We start from the raw sequence: 21753 nt of genomic DNA on the forward strand, positions 1-21753 counted from the left end.
ATTACTAGCAAAAATGCTTTTATTTTTAAAGCTTGCATATTTGAAACATTATTAATTAAAATACATATAAGAAGTCAAGTCTTTCATCTTTCATTCAGCAGTTTTCTATGCCAAATTTACAAAGGCACTAACGTGAGGACTTCACAACTTTGATCAAAATCAACGTAGAAGTGAGGGATAAATGAATGTTTAAGGTTCTATAAAATTGACCACCCATAGAAATTGACAGCAATCCTTAATTTTTGAACCACTTTAAAACAGCAGAAAAGTAAGCATCCCGGACTAAGAATTTACCATCAGAAAAAACATGACGCAGCTTAAAAGAATGGAAATGAGAAATAAAATAATTATCATGATGAAATTTTAAATGATCTCTTCCAACTAATTTCACCCAAAATGATAAGTTACGAGCTCGAATAGAAAGGTTGGATTTTATACAGCAACACATTTATTCATTCCAATTTTTTATCATGAGTTTTCTCTAATCCACAAACCAAAAATTCTCCAATCATGATTCAATTAATTTTCAGAAATACCTTTTGACTTATCTGAACAATCAGCATGACACTCGTTTAAATGACTCAACCAAAGCCCTTCAAACAAGATAGAAAATGTATGAGCTACTGAAACCAGTAGACAAAAGATGGAGAACAACTACAAGCACTTTGTCTCTCTAGCAACTCAATCACATTTTGGTTAAACGTAACTGAGGAGACAGATTTTTCACCTCAAGGAATAATAACCATTCTCAGTTCAAAATATCTTTCGGTTTGAGGGTGCGGGGCTAGATCAAGTGGAAGAGGGTGCCTTTGGTGTGAGCCTGTGGAGTGCTGCTGGACTCTGTAAATGGGGGAGTGCCTAGAGTTATGGCCTATTTACAGAGAGCATCAACTGGTACTAGTTGATGCATGAACTATCTTGGTGGAACAAACGGATACGTACGAATTCATGGACCAAATTCAAACTGGTTTCTGTTCATGCTTTTAAACAAGTTAAATGCTAAAAACACAGCATTTTTGCTTTCTCTGCCACATTTTTACATGCTCATGTTCACACATTTAGACATTAACATGCATGTATGCATTAACATACTGTGTAACCGTACACCTAAAGACATGGAGAGAAATAGAAGTTGCCAAAAGTGCATAATGGAATCTATCAGTGTAAGGAAAAATTTTAAACACGGGTATCTTAGGTGGTGAAACAATGCATGAGGGTCCTCATTGGAGAAGGGTGAGCATAATCCTCTCTTAGAGGTCATGGAAAGGGTCGCCAATCCACTGAAACAGGCTCCTGAGTGTAAGTCATAACTACTCCATGGGTTAAATTTTAAAAATTGCAAAGATAACGGCACTGATAGGAAATGTTAGGTTTGACAACATCAGGTTACCAAGGCAGATTTTTGTGATGAACTGAATTTTCAAGGCCTATGGTCACGCCTGTCTTGAAGAAATCTGATTGATTTCATTAAAGTGACATGCCAAGAAACTTTCTTTCAACTCTCACCCACTTGCTTCAGCCCAAATCCGCTCACCCAAAAAGATAATTGAAACTGAGTGTACAACAAACACAGGAGCTTGCTAGAATCAATCATATGAAACTAGATGATGGCTGGACTTAACTCCAAAACTTGAGTTACGTACTTAACTCATGCTAACGTTGCGGACCATACAGTGACTTATGCAGCCAGAAATTATCCTAGTTGGATATTAGGTGAGCTTCACTGTTTTCCAATAGCATGAAGACAATGGCAAGTAATGGTAAGAAAAAAAAGAAAATGTCATCTTTCTTTGAGAAATCAGTCACTATTCCAATTTCCACTCATTCACATATGAATAGAGCAGGTATGTCGACCTAATGAGAATCCAACAAGGATAGTTCAAAATATACTTCATCAATACAACACGAGTGATTCTTGTATCTGTGTCTGGGATCTGATGGGTGTCACTGGGAGCCCTATATTCTCCACTGGCTGGAATGACCTAAGTTCATTCAAGACCTTAACTTTCCCAATGTGTACACAACCTGCAGTTAAGCAGCAGAGATTAAAGTATGTGACTGCATGCATAGGTGTGTTAAGGATTTTTTGCCTTGGATTTCAAGAGTTCTTATGAATGTCCTCTCCATTAATTTAGTCTTTTACATTATGAAGCAAGTGTCCAAATGATAGTAATATATTCTTTTTGTTCAATTTTTCCTGTTATTTTATGGCAATTCAAATTCCCACAAGAAATAAAGAAAACGAACTCAAATATAAGCATAGCTAGCAATATTATTTTATAAAAACGTTGTATTTAATCAATTATTAATACGTTCAGCACCGCTTCAGTCATAATGACCGAAACATGTACTTCATCTCCATGCCGCTTCGGTCATGATGACTGAAGAATGAGCCTTTCTTTGGGCCGCTCATAGCATGCCGTCAGTCACAGCCTACTTCGGCAATGCGTATATGACGTGACCGACGCGGCCTGCATAGCAGAATGCACACATAAACTCAAATAGAAAGGTCCAAATATTAAAACAAAAGAAAACAGAATAAGACGTCAGTGCAATGGGCGAATTCGTCTAAAATTTCCTGGCAGGGAACGTGTTAAAGCTTACACTTTTCACAAGATTCGTAGGTTTTTCAAGTTTACTTCAGTGCCCATTGGTAATCATGTGTGGTTGCCACAGCACTCACATCAGATACACCTATGCCTGCATGAGAGTCAAAAATTGAGCAGATGGAGGTATTCAAAGACAGCAGATCTTGCTATAGTTGTTATTAAAGGAATTCAGAGATGATAAGTCAATTCAACTGATTTGATCCACCATGCACCTATTTCTGTAATGTTTGGACAGCCCTCTCAGATTGTAAAAATTTTCAACAGGAGATAAGCCACTGAAATGATAACAAACTGTGATAGGAGTCACTAGCAAATCAGTTATCTGCAAAGGTAGATTTGGAAAATTGCTCGCATAAGCTATCAATCCAAGCATATTAATATAAAAATAAACTCCTCCCAACCACAAAATATTTGATTTCTTCTCATTCAAGGCAGGCCTACAAATACTAAAGCCCATTCTCGTACATTCATCCACTGAATAAATCACTTATTATGATATGGCTCTGTTACCCAACAGAATGACTTAGAAACTTAATTTTGGTATTCCGTTACAAACAGAAGTTAAAATAGACATTTGCATGACATAACAACAGGAATCACCAATCATCAGAAGTAAGAGATGCAGTGAAACCTCGATTTTACATTCCCCCACTTTACGTTTTCCCTGATTTTGCACACTTTTTATCAGGTCCCAAACAATACCGCCTTTAAACAATGATACTCTATTTTACAATTTCCTCAATTTTGCACTTTTTGTAAGTGGTCCATTCAAAAGTGTAAAATAGAGGTTTCACCGTATATCTAAGCTGTGAACATCTTGATGCAAGGCTAAATTTCAATAATTTTATTGCCACATCATCTTTTTATCCCCATGAGAAGATCCATGAAAATACATTCCATATTTCAACTCATACTGAGCGAAACATGAATAGTCAAAGGGAAAGATGAAAAGTACAGCAGACTCCCGATAATTTGGCTGTGGTATATCCGTGTTGCGGATTATCCGTGCATGATTTTTACTCTCACTCAATATTTTCTGCAATCTTTATAAAAAAATAAAATTGGATGCAAAATCATCGGAATTACTGCATTAATGCTAGGATACACCGGGCTTATTATTTCTGTAAGAATCCCCTTCGTATAACGGAAGTGAACGCGCGCTAGCTGTATTCTCAGGAGCACCGTGTTCATGCTTTTCAAGCCTTGCAGCACGCGACCGTGCTCCGTGATCATGGATGCACGTCCCTCAGCAGTTGCAACCCGGGCAACTTGTGCAATACGTGACTACGTGGCGTAGTGCCTGATAGTGCAGTTTCCAGCGTTTTTTTTCTACCACTTATCCGTATCCGTGATCACACAGCCACGGATGTGTGGTTTTCGAAACCAGGCCTTACATGGAGCATTAATAATACGATTACAACCATGTCATCGCCGCCAAAAAGATTGCTAACTGTCAAAGAAAGCTCTCAACGAGTCCGGGAAGCACTATAAAATAACAGAATAACGGCATAAATAATAATATATTGTTTGGTTTAGGTAAATTATGAACATTACAAGACATTAAAGTGAAAGTTTGGGTTATCCGTGTTTTCGATTATTCGTGCCATCTCTCCCCATCGTTAATTAGCCCAGATAATCGGGAGTGCACTGTACTTAGAAAATATTAAAGTATGGTTGCGAATAGAAATGCTTGAATTGAAGCGGCCCGGCAGAATGACAAATGAGGAAGTAAGCATAAGAATAGGAGATGATAAAGAGCTGCTGACGGAAATGAAAAAGATAAGGACAATTTGGTTGGACAGAAATAATCACAAAATTGCAAACTTGAACAAAATGTTGAAGGATAAGAAAAAGGAAGGGAAAGAAATGGAAGATGAAGGATGAAATTGGTCAGTGGCACAAAAAGCGGCTGTCCTTACAAGCAAATTAAAAAAAAAGGTGTTAAAGGCCGACTGCAATGAAGGCCATTCAGTTGACACCTGTTGAAGATGCATTCTAAGACTGACTAAGAAGAAGAATGAAAGGATTTAAAGAACAAAACTACGAAAATAATCTTTCCTAGCCTAGGTAAAAACAGGGAGAAAGACTAGTTACTCTTCATCTTCATTAATTTGTAAATTATATTAAGAATACCTTAAATTTGAAATAAAAAATAAGGCATAAAATAATAAACAAAAAATTTAAATGAACTTAAAGCAACACTGAAACACAAAATAATGGGTGGAATTTAGCAATGCATCAATAGGTAAAGCAATGCCCTACAAGAGGACATATTCCATCCTCATTATTCAGATCTGGCCTTAAATGAGAGGACACTAAAGGTTTTGACCTATCAATACACGCATTTTTAGCACAATTTACCGTGATCAGCCAGAAAATTTGAAAGTCATAGAATCAAGATATGTTCATGCATAGCGTAAGGAAATAAATCGTCCCTTTTGATGGAATCTCAAATTTAGCTGAATCTCTAGGTTGAACAGCTAAGCAAATATAGATTGCTCAAACAAGTATCATTTACAATAATTATGAGAAACTTTTACCTTTACATGAGGAATCGCACAGGAAATATTCATGATCATAAAAATGCAGATATGCTTCCTAAACCAAGGCACAAACCACTTAAGTTCCATGCTGGGAACATGACTGATTCATGGTGCTCTTAAGCATATAACTATAAGCACAAACAACCTGATGGCAATATCCTACTGCTCCAGTTGCAAAAGAAATTCTGCCCATGGAAGTAAAACTGGAAAATTTAAAATCAGATCAAACTTCCAAAATGCAACAGTTCATTAATTGGGGCAATAAAAACTTCCAGAGTAGCAATTTGGCCAAATCAGTGAGTAATCATTGGTATCCTCTCGTTGTTGGGCTTGGAGTTGTTATATGTAAGTTTAATACACTGTATGTGAGAATAATGGGGGATCACAATCACCATAAAAAATGTAATAACAGCATGAAATATTAAGTTGATGTATTCCATAAATGAAATTATAAAGTATAAAGTCTTTATAAAAGACAGAGAAACAAGAATGGGTATAAAAGAGGAATATCTACCACAAGAAGTTATAATGTTCTCAAGTCAAAGCAAGCGTAGTTAGGCCAGTGCCAAGACTCAGCAATGTGAATTGATAATTATTCCACTAATTCCACTTCATTCCAAAGAATGGATTCACACTTAAGCATCTCATAAAGCAAAATAAAGTACAGATTCCCAGGAAATCATTTCAGATCAGCAGGTAGTAAAACACAATAGACTGTTTGGTTTGAACGACATGATAAACACACAAATACCCAAATGATAAGTAATGGCTCACTTTTCATCAGTATTCATGCCATAAATGCACCTTACACAGAGTGCTCCCCAACATCCACTTGAAAATCTAGTTCAACACTACCCAATAGTCAGAACAAACACTGAATGAACCAGACATAGTCACGTAAAACTAAATCAGCACATTCTTCCAAAATCTTCCATTCGTAGGTTTTTTTCTACCTTGCAAACTCAGGGTCATACTCCTTAAGTATTGTGAGCTCCTTAATTACAATAAATAATTTTAACAAACATTTCATACCATTAGAATACATGGTAGAATTCACATACACACAATCAGGAAATTTATATTTCCGTGTTCTCAATGGAGATAACAAAACAGGAATAATGTAAGCCATGTGTATAAAAATGAATTTGAATTATGATATAACAGGCATGCTGAAGCCAAAGTGAAAAATGTTGTCAAAAGGGAAATGCATTTTTAGTCTGATGAAAATACTTGGTTCTGATAACACCAATGACATTTACACTGGGACAGGGCTGAATCACACCACTGCAACAGTACTACTGCAAAACAGAGACAAAACACAATTTACACAACTTACATAAAACAAAACAGATCATAATTACCTAAATAACAACAAATGATATTGGTTACCTACTGCTACAAAATGCTTTAAATACTTTTGCTATTCAATTACTTGGAATACGAACATAATGCACCGAAATGCAAATTATGCACATGACATTAATACGGGATACACAATAAATAGATGTGTAAATGACACTTTATCTCACATGGTAAATCCATCCTTAAGTCAGAATTATGCAGCTTATCTTGGTTATTTTCTAAATATGCTGTCAATTCATGCTCTGAATTAAGTACACATAGGCACTTTATTCCTTGAGAAAAAAGTTTTTGATATTCATTTCATCTTTAGAGGTGATTAATTTTACAATTGCATAATTACATACCTCCTGAATACACTTATTAATGTTTTGCGTGGTCTTTAAAAAAATTAAACTTAAATGCATTAAATTAACAAAATAAAGAAAAATAATTACACAATCTTATGGCAGTAAAATATGGTTTTGCCTAATCTGAGTACATATGTACTACTGTAAAGGCCCAAAGGCTACCCAGTACCAACCCCACATATTCCCTTGTACACTGTCTCAAGATAATTTCCATGGGAAAAAATTCTCCCAGACCAGGGAGCAAACCATGGACCTTTAGCTTTCCAGATCACAAAGCTAAAATTCCCAAAACAAATCACAAAGCTAATCCTTCATTCCCAAAACAAATAACAGTGATTAATGTTGCTAGGTGTTATTTCCTAATATGTACAAGGAGAATTTTTCCCATGTCAATCATATAGAAGCTCACCACTGATCAAGCGGTGGGTTACAGTTAAACTACATTGTACATTGAAATTTATGGTTGAGGTGTAAATGAAAGAAAGATGGAATGAAAAATTACCATCCAAATTTTAAAATACATGAACTGAAAATAAAGACAGCTTTAATTTGGTTCATATTAGTTCCATTCTGTCCCATTAAAACCATTCACACAAATGGGCATTAATTCAAACAATGTAATATATAGAGTGATTAGCCCTTTGTTGTATCATATTTGAAATATTTACTACCACTAAAAGTTTTCAAATGTTTATAACAGTAATACTCATTGAAAGTAAAATCATAATCACTTAAAGTATTTTTTATCACAAATAAATTATTATCCACACAATTTCAGCTACATTAAAATGATTAAATTTAAATGAGCTTTCTTCTTAACTTAACTGAGTTTTTGACCTACTTCTATAACCCATACTTAAACAAAATAAGCATCTAATTTCTGCCCAGCAAGCATGCAAAACCACTACTGCTGAAAGCCAGCTAATATAGGCCAGTCGAAAATTACACACTAATACATAAACTCTAGTAATCCTGATTTTCTGGTACATTGTGTTAGGGTAAATGCCAGCAGTGAAACTTCCGATTTGCAATTCCGAAAGACATGTGTGGACCCGTTGGAGTCAGAGTGAACTAAGGTGGAGTGAATTTTTACAGTTTTTTGGCTTTTTGCTTTCTCGTCTCAAGCCAGATGCTATGGGATCTGACTCTATAACTGGATATAAAAAAATACACAATCTGAAACCAAAATGACCTCTGCAAAACTCCCAGACTTCTTCAAACAAAACCCATTTTTACCATCATTTCTTAATTAAGTTATCATAAATCACAGAATGTCGTAGACATGCTGAAGTCATAGCTGTCTTCGCAAATAAAAATTCACTATTGTTTTCACTTGCTGAGAAAATAAAACCTTGACCTACCTGCTTTGTATTTTGTTCTAGCCTTAACACATATAATAAGCTCATAAGACCCATTTCCATAAGACAAATTTCCATTCATGAGAATGTAATCAGAATGATATGAATCAAATATTACACATGGAATGGTGAAGTAATAAGAGTGGTACACCCACCCAGGTGAGGGGCAGGAGGCAAAGAGGATCTAACTCTCCGCTCCCCTAAACCAAAATTGATCTCCAATCAGAAATTGCAATTCTTTTTGAAATCGTAAAAAAAAAGGCCACAAGATGGAAGGAAAAGATAAGAAAAATTATCCCCATTCAGTCAATCTCTCGTAAGTTTCAAATAATAAGAAACAGGAAAGTTACCACCCACATTTCACAAGTTGATGACATCATTACAGTTCTGGTTCATTTACCCATTCAGGGAGAACCTTTCATTGAGGGAAGAAATTGCTCACATGAGTGTAGGAAACAAAAATCCACATGAGTAAGAGATATCCATGTGCAAGGATGAGGAGAAGCTGAGAAGCGGTGCCCAGCTCCACATCCACTCAGAACTTCATCAACTTATTTAGTTATAGCAGCCTAAAAGCATTATGAGCATCTATTTTTTTTAACGAATAGTTAAAGATGAAGACAACAGATCAAAAAATGGGAGAATTGAGGTCTATAAATCAATAGAAAACTCTATAAACAATCAGCATATAAAAATAATTTGGTTAATGACCCATTTGACAAATTACGGTTACATAGTAGCAGTTAGGAAAAACATGTTCCATACATCATTTTACTCTAGCAGGACCAGAACAAAGGTAAAATAAAGGCTCCTTTATATGTGCGGTGACAAAAAAAACAACTTATTGTGGCAGTCATCCTCCTTTGAAAATGTTATGGAGTGCTTTCCAGGCATCGTCCCATTAATATTTCACGTTGTGCCATGTTAACATACGCAGTTATATCTCTCCCTTCAAGTAGCGATAGCTGTCAATGGTTGGAAATCTCATTTTCCATTAGGATTTCGTCTCCAATGACGCAAAGGAGTAAAATGCATACATGACAATAGGAGGCATGCTGTGAGTCACTAGATCTTGAAATTGCCCCTCTAGGACTGCTATTCTAAATGGGAATACGACCATGCTATTCACCAAAACTTAACCACTCTATTAATTGCTCTGTGATTTTCCTCAGCTATTTATTGCCTGGCTCCATTCAGAATATCAAACTGTGCAATGATGATGTATGGAATGACGAAACACTGAGATTATAACCCCTCTGTTCAGAATAGCAGCCTAGAATCTATTAACAATTAAACACAAAAAATGCCATTATGTACTTCTTATTCTCTTTCTCTATTTGTTCTCATTCCATGGATTTTATTATATGTCACTTTCATTTATGTGACAGTCATCATTATTAGCTGTGTGTTCATGGAGTAATATTACATTGTATAATGATCCTAGAGATGTTTATTTACATTTCAATCTGTTCCAATGATATCACCTCCTATTTATTTTCATGTGCCACTGTAAACTTCTGTTAACATCACAGTTTTAGTGCATGCAGTGAAAGTGAGTTCTTTCTAATCAATGTGTTTTGTGGGCTTGAAGTTGAACAAAGCTCACGCTAACAGTAGCCAGCTAAATATAAAAGGGAAATTTTATGATACACCACTATGAATAAGATACTTATTACAAAACAAATAAGTATAGCATACTTTACTTACGGTTGGACAAGAGGGCACTGCTTCCAGAACTGATTTAAATGACCGAAATACTCATTCTTATTGCTAACAATTATATTCCAACACATAGAAGTCTTACCCATTTTTTCATGAATATACATAATTGTATATTTTGGCCCACAAAATCCATTACCCTATTCCTCCAAGTTAAGTCCCACCTCGAATTGTCCCCAAATTTTAGTTCCCTCCTCATAATCGAACCCCTTATTTTTGAGACTTGATGTTTGGAAAAAAATGTCAACATTTCAAGACCTAAGAATTAAGACTACTTTATAAGGGAATGACGATTTAAACACAATTGGATGAACTCATTATACGATCCAGGGTTTGTCGAGGGTGCTCCAAAGGCACTTATTGAGAAGTAATATTGGTTACAGGAAGAAACGAATTGCCATAATTGCAATTCAAATTTTTGAAACCATACTTTTGAAATCGGTGAAATTTAGGCTGAAAATGATAGAACTAGAATCTTGTTTCGAATTAGCTACAAAAACATGAAATAGGCTTCAAAAACAACAGAATTGTGAAAGATAGGTCTGCCATGCTCCACCCTTTGATTGTGATGTTTGGGTTGCTTTAGGTTTGCCTTGGTTTAGTCACTCCAGCCACTATTGCTCAACTTTCACAACTATAAATTTTACTTTTCTAACCAATATTTTCGGTAGAAAAGGGAGAACTATATCTTGAGACATATCGTAATTAGAGCTTTCTTCACCCACTCTGAAAGACGACCTTAGGTACATAGTCCTTTTCTACCTGAAGTAAATCAGCATCAAATTAATAAAAAATAATAAATTATCTAAATCAGTACACAAAATTTGGATATGAAGGCTCTCTCATAAAAGAAACTTTTTTCTAAATAAGGCCCTCAGAATCTTCCTAAACTTGATCACAAAGATTTGAGGACAATTTAAATGAAAGGTTTTATAATCAATTTATAAAAGCAGCTTCAAATTCCCAAGCGTGATAGTTTTCCTATAAAGTGCATGTCATAACCTCCCACCAGGCAGATCATGATATTGCAGCCCATTACCACCCAACAAATGGTCCTTGCTCCACGAGGGAATCATTCAAGACCATTAGCATAGCTCGAGGCCATAGTTATGGTTAATTTCAACATATGGCCCAACCAAATTGTATGGGAACAGCACCAGAAAAACCCTCTCAGTTGGCTATAACTAGGAGAGAGGACTTTAAATTTCTTTCCTATCACCAAGATACTCATTCTCCTGATGAAAACACCTCCAGCGGGAGCAAAATCATAAGGCAAAAATCTCAAGACACGGCAGAACCTGAGTACCAGCTAGACATTAATCTCTGTGAAGCCAATGATTGAAATGAGATTTTTCTCTAGTAAAAAAATTCTTCATTATAATTTTGACATCATAATCAGAGCATTAGTTAAAATCAGGCTCTTTTACAAGGAAAATAGGCCTTTTATGGTGAGTGTTGGGCAGTAATTTGCTTCAAGTTGGACTTCGTAATAAGCAAGTCCATGAAAGTGGACATTAACCTCAATATTTTGTGGATTATCTTGGTTTGCGTAAAAAAATACAAAAAATCTGCTGATGCACTACCAACCCTTCACCAATGAATACGTTTCATGCTTGCACTATATTCAAAGAATTTACCAGAACAAAGACAGATATCAATTTTCATCCAGAAGATCAAACAATAATTGTAGGCAAATAGCGACAGAAAAGCCCAGCCCACCCGCCCAGAAGAACTTACCTTAAAAAAGCATATAAAAACATCCACTAAGCTGCTTATCAGAAGGCTTTATACGTATTGATAATTTTCTTTGGTGGATAACAAGGGAAGTTCCTCAAGTGTACTCTTGATCTCATACCGAGTAGTCCAATCAGTGGGGTCTGGTTTCCACAGTCCGTAGCACCCTATCCCCCAGAAATCAACAAAATTCTGCCAGTGGCCTCGATGAAACGGGCTGTGCCTCTTTTTCCGAGCTCCACCCTTCCCACGGACAGCTTCCCCAGGAGCCACATCCACATGGAAGTGCTTGTAACGGCCCCAGTTCATTCGTTCATTCGTTGTCATGCCCAGCCACACAATCTAAAAGGATCCAAATGTCATTTCAATACAAACACATCCATAATAATGTCAAAGAATTATAGCTAACAAAAAATAGTCCCTACTATAGTACTGCACTAATTTACAATAGTATACCCAACCACCTCAAAATAATTGAAAAGGAACTTTCAGAAAGAAAGTAAGATACCATCTGATAAATAACCCATACATGTAATTCACCGTCAGAGTACTTCGAGTGATTCCAAAACATTTTTATACGACATTTCATTGTATGTAGTAAGTAAATATGATATGTAGTTATTACTGTATTTCGCAAATATAAAAAATGTTTTCTGCCTCAACTGAAATTATGTTTAATATTGAATTTAGTAAGTAATAGTATGCATGTTACAAATGTATTTACGTTTCGTAAATTTCTCCTGTTAGAATATCATCCTTGCAGAGGCCCACCAATTAGCTCCAAGCTTAATGCACATTAATAAATTTTCAACAAAAAACAGGAGTGAGGGGTAGGTTACCAAACCCTAAGTCTACTTGAAATAAAGAAGGGGAATGAATCCTATTGCATTAAAAAATAAATTACAGATTCATAAATTTTGATCAATAATCATGGTAACCTATTACGTTAGATGCTATTACATTTGCTTATGACTTGAGCGGTGATAAGCTGCTTTAATCACGCCATGATTTAGTCTCCATGGGAAAAAACAACAGTGCTGCCAGTGGCGATAATATGAACTACATAGTTGGAAACAGGTATGGTAAACATAACCAGGCAAAAAAGGTGTCACTCTTAAATTAATTACTTCGTGGACATTACATTTCATAGGAAGGCACCATTTTTTCATCTAGTTCACCAATACATAATTCTTATCCATAATGTGCCACTAGGTAGTCACTTTCAAAAATTCATTTGCATGTATCATATTATACGAATATTCTGAATTTCTCTATGGTCAATATGAATCATCTGATAAGTTAACTAGTTTTCTTTCCATAATAATTTTTCATAATATGAGAGTATTTGTTAAAAAGACAATGAAAATACAGCCACATGAAATGTGTGTGCAGTCAGCGAAGACAGTACGCAGTGAATTCCAGCTGATGAAACACCAAGATTCGCTCATAATATTGGAATCCAGTAGTAAATTACTGTTCTTTCACCACATGTTATTGAAAATAAAACTACCCAGATCCTCAGTGAAATGGAAAAACATGACTTACATGTAACAAAATTTTGTGCAACAAAATAACTGTCATGGCAATAGTATGATCTGATGAACGAGAGACGAGGAGAATAGCATTCAAATTGTTGAAATTCATGAGAAAAAATAAATTCCTGTGAAAACCATGCAATTCACATTAAATTTTGCATTATTGCAATTGCAAATTGCGAAGTCCCAACTTATGTCTACATGCTGGCCTACACGGCCAATAAAGTCTCATTTTATTTATTCATACATTAACTTATTCACCACAGGTTAGTTCAATTCATTTGTTATCACTCTTTAAAAAAATTATATTCAGTGCATAATATTTATCTACAATATATTGTAATGGTTCAAACACCATTACGCTAGGCCACCTTGCATCGGCACATTCATTTCCCTACCCACTTACCCACTTTAAGCCGATAACCTTTCCCCACTCCAAGACAGAGGAATATAAAAGGACGTGTGCGTTCTTTAGCATGGTAGATTGATTCAGGTTTTGGGCAAAGCCTATGCCTGAATTTGGTGCAACACTACTGGCTGACATTGACATGGCAGTGAAAAAAGAGGGGCCGTGCAACCCAGCATCGGGTTGATACTTCAAGATTCGGTCTGCAATAAGAGACCCCCCCCCCCCCCCGCCCGCAACGAGGAGCAAGTACCAGCAAGGGAAGAAGCATCACTTACTTGAGTGAAAATGTTACCTACACAGCAATACCAGAGAACCACCACCAAGCATCACTTACGTTCCAAAGATCGCTCTATGCAAAATGGAAGGAGGAGCCTGCAGTTGGAAGGAACGAGTTTGCTAAAATCACCTGGTTGAGCTTCAAACAACAGTCCATTAAGATCGTAACCATTCCTCCCCCTCCCCCCCCCTACCCCCTGCAAGCCCCCTTTTTCACGTTGCCAATTTCAAGACAGTCACAAAATTTGTCAGTCAATCTTCGAAAACCAAGGATCTCATAATTGTACGTACATTCTTGGCTAGAATGCTCTTATGTATTCCTACAATGTACTTTGACTGTCTATTTTGCGAGTTCTCAAAGTTCAGGTATGGTAGCTAATTTTTTTAGATCAGCAAGAGGAACTCGTCACCCGTGGCGTATAAATTATGCCGCGCGACCGGCCGAGTACCACCGGTACCTTTATACATATCTGTATCAGCTATAAATGAACAAGATTGAACTAATTTCTACAAATAAAGATTATGTTCCGTAAACGGAGGCATACTTAGTCCTCATAACTGCCACCGGAGGGCGTAGTTGTATTACGATGTTCAGTTTTTTTGTGTGTGTGTGCTTACGACCAGTCGTCGTAATTCTCGGAGTGAGTTGAGTCAGTGTCAGTCAGCGAGTGGAACTCATGGTGAAAGTGTGTGGTGCCATCAGCTGCCCCGACCCCTCCCCTGTGTTTCTCTGGTCCTTCGGGTGATGGTTGAAGGAACATCGTTTTTCTTCTTTTCGTCACGCGACAGATTAATTTTTAACAAAAATGGAGTGTTACCATATATGCACATAACATGGGCAAAGTACGCCATTCGCCCGGTTGTGTAGAAATAACAGTCGCGCCCGCTAGAGGGTTAAAAGCAACAATTACACCAAATGTGTCTTGTGCTCGCCGCTTCCCAAAATATTCCGTAGCCCTTCCAATATAATAACAAGAGGCCCACCAACAAATGTCATTTCTTCGAAAAAAAAAAGCCACTGTTATTAAAAAAAGCCCCCTGTTGATCTTTCGGTATGTTTTTGGGAGAGTAGCAAGTGTAGCCTTCATTTCTACGCGATTGAAATGGCACTGCTTAAATACCTAAACCCCATTATGATGATAAAGAAAACTGTCTCATGTCTATGCTTGCTGCAATTAAAATTAATGAAAAACTTGACGCCGTATGATCACAATGAAGATAACAAAATAAACTGCCACGACGAAGCCCTGAACCCTGGCCCCTTGGGTGGGAATCATGTACGCTACCACTACCCCACCTGACCCATCTGTTGAGTAGTGCGAAATTCTGAAATTATATAGGGCCTGTGAAAAATACCACATGAAAATTAATTAATTACAGCCAAACTAAGGCCCATTCAACGGAACCACTACTAGTTCAGAGATGTGTTCACCATTCCGAAGGACATAAAAAATACGGCATTAAAAAAGGCGGAGCAAGGTACATGGTCTCCCCTTGTCAGTGAATGTAAATCACATTTTTAGATTTTAAAAAATTCGAATTACCCTCAGAAGCATCTTAACCTGGATTCAGAAAGAAGATGCCTAAGTATGATAAAGACTAATTCAAACAGAAAGAGACTTCACTTTGAGCTCACCTGGTACATTTGACATGCGAAGAGTGTAGCCACCCATGCAGTGTGCAGGAATGCATTGAGTGCAACCCACGCAACCCATGCGTTGCACGTTGCCACCCCAGCCAAAGCTGCAAGATAAAACATACCAACATAAGCATTTTTCAGGATGAAAGTCAGAAAAACTTAAGATTCAATTACATCAGTGGATTATAATAATTAAATAATTAGAGGAAAACATATATGCTCCCATCAATCATTTCATTACCACTACAACACTCATCATATCCCATAGGACGCCCATCACGCATAATTTTGAATACAACCACCAAAAAGCTATTTCTCAAGCGCACAACCAAGGTTATCTCACAAAAAACACCATGCACAAATTTTTACCCATCTTTATGACACTCAAGTTTACCAGCAACTGATTAAAATCAATATTAATTAATGTTCTACAATCTTCTGCATTGTAACATTGGGTCAATATACTTCTATAAATGTATGTTGGGTAAATACAATAATCAATTACACAGAGAAAATTTAACTTCTCTTCACCTAATTGAAAATCTTAAGAAAATGAATAAAGAGATTCCATTTTTTTACATAAATCACATATGTATAGTTTACATAGTGAAAAAAAACATTTGTATGGACAAAAGGGAGCATGGTAGCCCAATTGGCTGTTGATCGAAGAGTCCCAGGTATAGATCCAATGTAAAGCCTTTGGACTTCCCCAAAATGAAAATCCTCTACATGCAAGGTGGCCCAGGGAAAGGAACTGCCTCCCCTGCCCTGAAAATGTGAATTTTAAACATCTGTGGCTAAGTGTGGGATGAGCTCTAGACTCGCCCATCCAAACCAACCTTGGGATAAAACCACTGAGGGTGTGAGCCACAAATCGAATCACTAGGGCTGCTATTCTGAATGGAGGTGTCACAACTCCACACCTCATAATATAATGGTTTGGTATTCTGAACAGAGCCGGGCAATAATTAGCTCAGGAAAATAACCAGTCAATTAATAGTGCATGCTACATATTTGGAATCTCCATCTTTTCCAGTATATTTTTATTCTACCTTTAGGAATAGTTTTAGCAACCAATAAGAAGTTAGTTTAGAACGTATCATCCCAGTATGTAAGCTGAGCCACATCTGCTCATTGAAGATTGTAATGAACTCTCAACTGTATAGAAATATGGAATCTTAAATGCATGAAAAACTATCTTGATAAGAGACAACAATTTGCACTGTAGTCCACATGATACATATTGCATACTACATGTAGGCTCGACATGAAATATTTCAATTAAATTTCAGTTTTGTAGAAAGTTCTGAATCTTGCATAGTAAAGAAAGAAGGCTCAATTATTTATTTGTGTATGTAGTGTAGTTCCGCAAACGAACAGCGGATCACAAATGTGGTACTCTTTGATTTCATTTGATATTTTAATTAGTATTTTTTTGCGATTACCTATGCCACTTATTTAACACAAGCTTGGAAAATCCAAGAATTGAACGTATAGCCCATATTGAGGCTTGTGACGTTGCATGTAAAATATGTACTGCCATAAACTTAATACTAGGGATGGTCAGATCAGATACATCAGATCCAAATATCCAGGGATACTGCCCTTCATCGGATAAATCGGATCCAAATTGGCAGAAGATATCGAATCTGGATCCAAAATTTTAAATTAAAGCTTCAGTGAACACAATACGAGTGGAAAAAATTCCAATTCTCTCTTCGAATGCACCAATACACTGCGATGCTTGTCCTACTCATGAACCACTTTGTTCAAAGCTCTCTCGCAGCTCTCTACGTAACAGAATTTTAGCCGTGGAAAATTTTATGGCGAAATATTACAGGCGCTTAGCGTGAATCTTCCCAAGAGATAGAACAACCATGGGAGGCACAGTGCCGGAGGATAATAACCACATCAAAAGTAACTACTAACTACGATGCAGATTTCACAAAACCACTAACCCCCTCCTCCACTAACCACTAACCTTCATCAGTCCTCGGCCATGCCTCTGATTTATTTTTCCTCTCTGAGACAGAACAGACCATAAATCATTAGCTTCAAGGGAAAATATCAAGTTACATGAGAACAGTGGAAACATTATTTGTCCCCCCTCCGCCTCACCGACTGACCTTTTTCAGCCTATCTGCTTCAAATTCACCCAATTTCTGAGGGCAACTGGCATGTTAGTCACCTATTGGACCCAAAGGTGTCTAACATTAGCTTTCGGCAATTGGATAACATGCACGAGATTAAAAAAGGAATGAGATCAAACACGATGCCTTTCTGAGAGTATTTATTTATTTTAAGCTCAAATTGATTGATGCGAAGCTTTCTAGTCACAACAAGGCTATACAGTGGAACCTTGATCTATTGTTTTTCAGGGGGTTGGGCAAAAAAAACAATGAATGCAGGAAAACGATCGATGCGGGAATGTTTGGATAGGTTGCCTATGTCCCAGGGAATGCAGGATTTTGCCGCGTAATTATGATATTTGTAAAAGGATTCAAAGAAGATTTTAGCCAATTACAGGAATACTAGCACTTTATCGAGACACTTAGGTCATATTGTTGATTGGAATAATATCTCTTTCAAATATCCTAAAGGAAAACGCCAACTCACTAAAAATGTTTGCTCTCCACTGCATTTTCCCTGCGATTATGGATTTCTCTCTGGTGTAAAAATCCATGAAATGCCATTACCAGTACACGTATTCACGAGAGCAATGTGCATGTTATGCCTAAAACAACCGCTTTCGCCGGCACAGTGATTGGTTGTGAGATGGATCAAAAAGGCCAAAAATAGTCAATTATTTGTAATGTTCCTGTCTAATAAATATATTTTTCATGTAAATTAGGCCATGTGTAAAGCGTGAACAATGTTGCGTTAATCGTCAGCGGCACGCCCGCCTGAGCCTCTGCTTCATCCTACTTCTTGTTTTCACCTGGTAGCTCGCTCTACCCCACCCCTCCCGTCATGTGCTAGCGGACAGCCCGAGGCGTTCTCCAGTATTCACACTCTTCTATCCCAGATGCTTTTCTTCATATTCAATTATTTTCAGTCCATATTTTAAAGTACTCATCTGTTTTTTCGGAAGGGCGATGGTCCAAAGAGGGATGAAAATAAAACTTAAAAAAATGAAACCTTACTTTATTCAACCCACACGAAAAACACACGCTAGTTTGAAGTCAACTCACCCTGGAAAATACGGAACCACTCGTGCGAGGTGAAGTTCGGAACTGATGCTATTGCGTACCTCTTACGCAGAACATACTGCAGAGGGTGAAGCATAAACATATGACTGCACCATGAAATTTTTTGTTCTAAAGAGAAGGCAACTTATACATTCTTTTCTAATTATCGTAGCGCCAGATGAGTAGATGAATTCGGATTGTTAGTAGGGAGAAACAATATATCTTGAGAAGATATCCCTTCCTCAGTAACTCTTACAACTGAGACTTATAGTATAACTCGTAAATTGATAACTGATAATAACCCGATATCCTGTTTTTGGAAAAATGCCACATTAACTGCCAAGAAGCTCAGCTACGAGGATATCGAGTTTCGCCAGAAATCATCATTGTATTTTTCCAACTATTTTCTTGTTTTAAATGCTTAAATAACGTTAGAAATACGTTGCGTTGGTCTCATTCTTTTTTGAATTACGTGCATTTTACAAATATTTCAATCTAATAAAAGTATAATGCCAATTGCCGAAATTCATTGTTAGACACCTCTTGGACTAATAGGTGATTCATGCAGCAGTTGACCTCCAGAAACTGGGAAATTTGAAGCAGTTAGGCTGAAAAAGGTCAGTGGGTGAGAAAAGGGGGGGGCAAAACACGTTTCTATTGTTCTCGTGTAACTTGATATTTCTTTTGAAGCTAAGGTCTTCATAATACGATCCCTGCGCGAGCTGGGACCTTTTTTTTTATTTAGGAGGAGAGGAAAGCTTCAGAGGGGGGGGACGCGAGTGCTGAATGGAGGGGGATAGCGGATCTTGGGAAATGCGCTAATGTAACTATCCCACGGCTCTCAGCTTCTCCCTGTAGTAATTCAATCTCCTGGGGGTGCCTGTCGTTATTAGCCACAAACAACACGTTGTAAACACTTTGTCCCATTTTCGTCAAACGATGGATGCGGGAAAATTATACAACGGGACCGCGATCATCAAACGATCAATGCGGGACAACGATACTTCGGAGAACGATGGACGCGGGAAAAAATTACATTGCCTTTACGGAACTTTATTTGGGACCAGGAACGACAAACGATGAATGCAGGAAAATGATCAATGCAGGAACGATAGATCGGGGATGTACTAATAATCCACACTATCCAAACAGCACCATTTTCAAAGAAACAAGTGTTGCATGAATGCATACACACAAGACGTTTATGTACATTACAATGTGTATGAAAATCAAAGTAGCATTACTTTTTTTTAATATACCATGAAGAAACTTGAATAATTACTTCATTTTATAGGAGGCAATTAAAAAAGCATTTAGTTCCGATAATATCCTAAGATCTGACACCTGAAGTCAAGGATCCGATCCTGATCTGGAAAAAAACCTGAATCGGTCCATCCCTACTTAATACATTATAATAAAGAATAGTTAGTATTTAATAATACATTGCAGAAACTTGCTACTATTTGTAGTAATCCTTTACATTAATTATTAGCATTTATTGCTGTTACTAAAGCTTTAACAATGTGCTCTGGATTAAACTAGAATACAACACAATTTACACACTAGGTAGCAAAACATTAAGTACATCTGCTATATTTCCTTAAGAAAAATCACAAATTTCATGTAATTTTTAGCCATAATTTCATTTTTTAAGTACGTCATTTTGTTAATACTAGCTTTGAAAGGCAAGTGACAATTGCTATGCACACTTTATTATGGATCAAAATTCAGATTGCTCAGTCCTGAGATTGGGCTATCAATTGTTACCTGGGGGCCGGCATTCGGGCAGGCATAGGCCCCCCTGGGGGCCTATGCCTGAGTCCGTTCGGAATATCTCGTATGCGAATGCACTCGCACGATCGATCTCGCACTACGAGCGTTCAATGCGGAATTCGGTATGCCTGAATCATCTTCGAGGAGAGTGGTGCGAGGGAGAAATGATTTGTTTATGGCAACGTGTCAACAAGCTGGGGGGGAAGGGAGATACTTGTTTCAAGATGTGGCAACGCCGGAAGGGTAATGGTAGGGACGGTTGGATAGGGCTTCCGGGCAGTGTGCAACCAATCATCGCCCACCTTTCTGTATGAATAATTTTACCCGGGAATTCAACAACTGCGTTGCTAATGACGCTTTACGAGTACGCCAAATTCATTTACACATTCACCAAGGGCATTTTGGAAGTGAACCAGCCATGTCCAAAGTTAATAAGGAGCAGAAGGAAATGCTGATGGAGTTCATTGAAGGTAATTAACATGGTGTGCCTTGCTTAGAAAATAAGTTACCGCATTAGTGTTGATATTAATGTTTCCAATGTCCTATTGCATCGAATAAATATCTTGCCAAGAGAAAGTTTTCTACCCCACAAGGATGCTTCTGACAGTGGGAGGAAGTAGCGATGAAGCTGAATGCGTGCGGAGTACGCAAATCGTGGTAAGAGTGAAGGAAGGTGAGTGCATGACGTTCTTGTTGTAGATATCTGTAGTAGAACACGATTATTCTCAAAGTAAACAAACGGCTCGTAGTATAGGATGTGGGATTGTATGACGATCTTCTTAAGTGTGTGATGATGTAATTTTGTATCATTAAGGTTTTTTACGTGCGTTTTCATATGAGCTGTAATTAATACCTTTCGCTTAGGGGTGGGCTTATGATTATCTAAAAAGAATTAGGTCCACAGTGACAGCTATCAATTTTATTTATTTTCAATTATGCTGAATTTATAATACCGAATTTAAGTAGTGGGAGGAGGTGTGTGCATGCGGTTGTTATTGTTGATATTTCTAGTTTTGATGCGATTATTGCCGAAGTAGAAAGCAATACAAATTGGTTGGTTCAATCACAAATAAACGAAAAACCTTAAGAAGGCCGATCGTTATATCTATTACGTGTTGCCGTAAGTAGCATAATTATTTCCCGAAGCAAAACTTTGATGAAACTGAGAATCAGTGTTAATGCTAAATGAGTGAAGTGTGAGTTTAATGAGTAAATGACTTCAAAGTAATCACAATTATTTGAAAAGCTGTATGATGATGGA

At 37.1% G+C, this 21753-nt stretch overlaps 1 protein-coding gene across 5 annotated transcripts in view; it reads right to left on the reverse strand.

Annotated features, from left to right (window-relative positions):
* Window positions 1-5568: 5568 nt before the first annotated feature.
* LOC124162244 (palmitoyltransferase Hip14) overlaps window positions 5569-21753 on the reverse strand; it is a 31585-nt gene continuing 15400 nt past the window's right edge. For 4 of the 5 annotated variants that reach the window (XM_046538709.1, XM_046538710.1, XM_046538711.1 and 1 more), the window contains exons 12-14: window positions 15529-15635; window positions 11676-12014; window positions 5569-6450 (exon numbers count right to left, since the gene is read on the reverse strand). In XM_046538709.1, coding sequence (XP_046394665.1) covers window positions 11724-12014; window positions 15529-15635 — 398 coding nt within the window. In that variant the 3' untranslated portion in view covers window positions 5569-6450; window positions 11676-11723. The remainder of the gene's footprint in view (window positions 6451-11675; window positions 12015-15528; window positions 15636-21753) is intronic. The other variant, XM_046538713.1, reaches the window with a different exon arrangement.

Source organism: Ischnura elegans, chromosome 7, assembly GCF_921293095.1.
Source record: "Ischnura elegans chromosome 7, ioIscEleg1.1, whole genome shotgun sequence".
Classification (NCBI taxonomy): domain Eukaryota; kingdom Metazoa; phylum Arthropoda; class Insecta; order Odonata; family Coenagrionidae; genus Ischnura; species Ischnura elegans.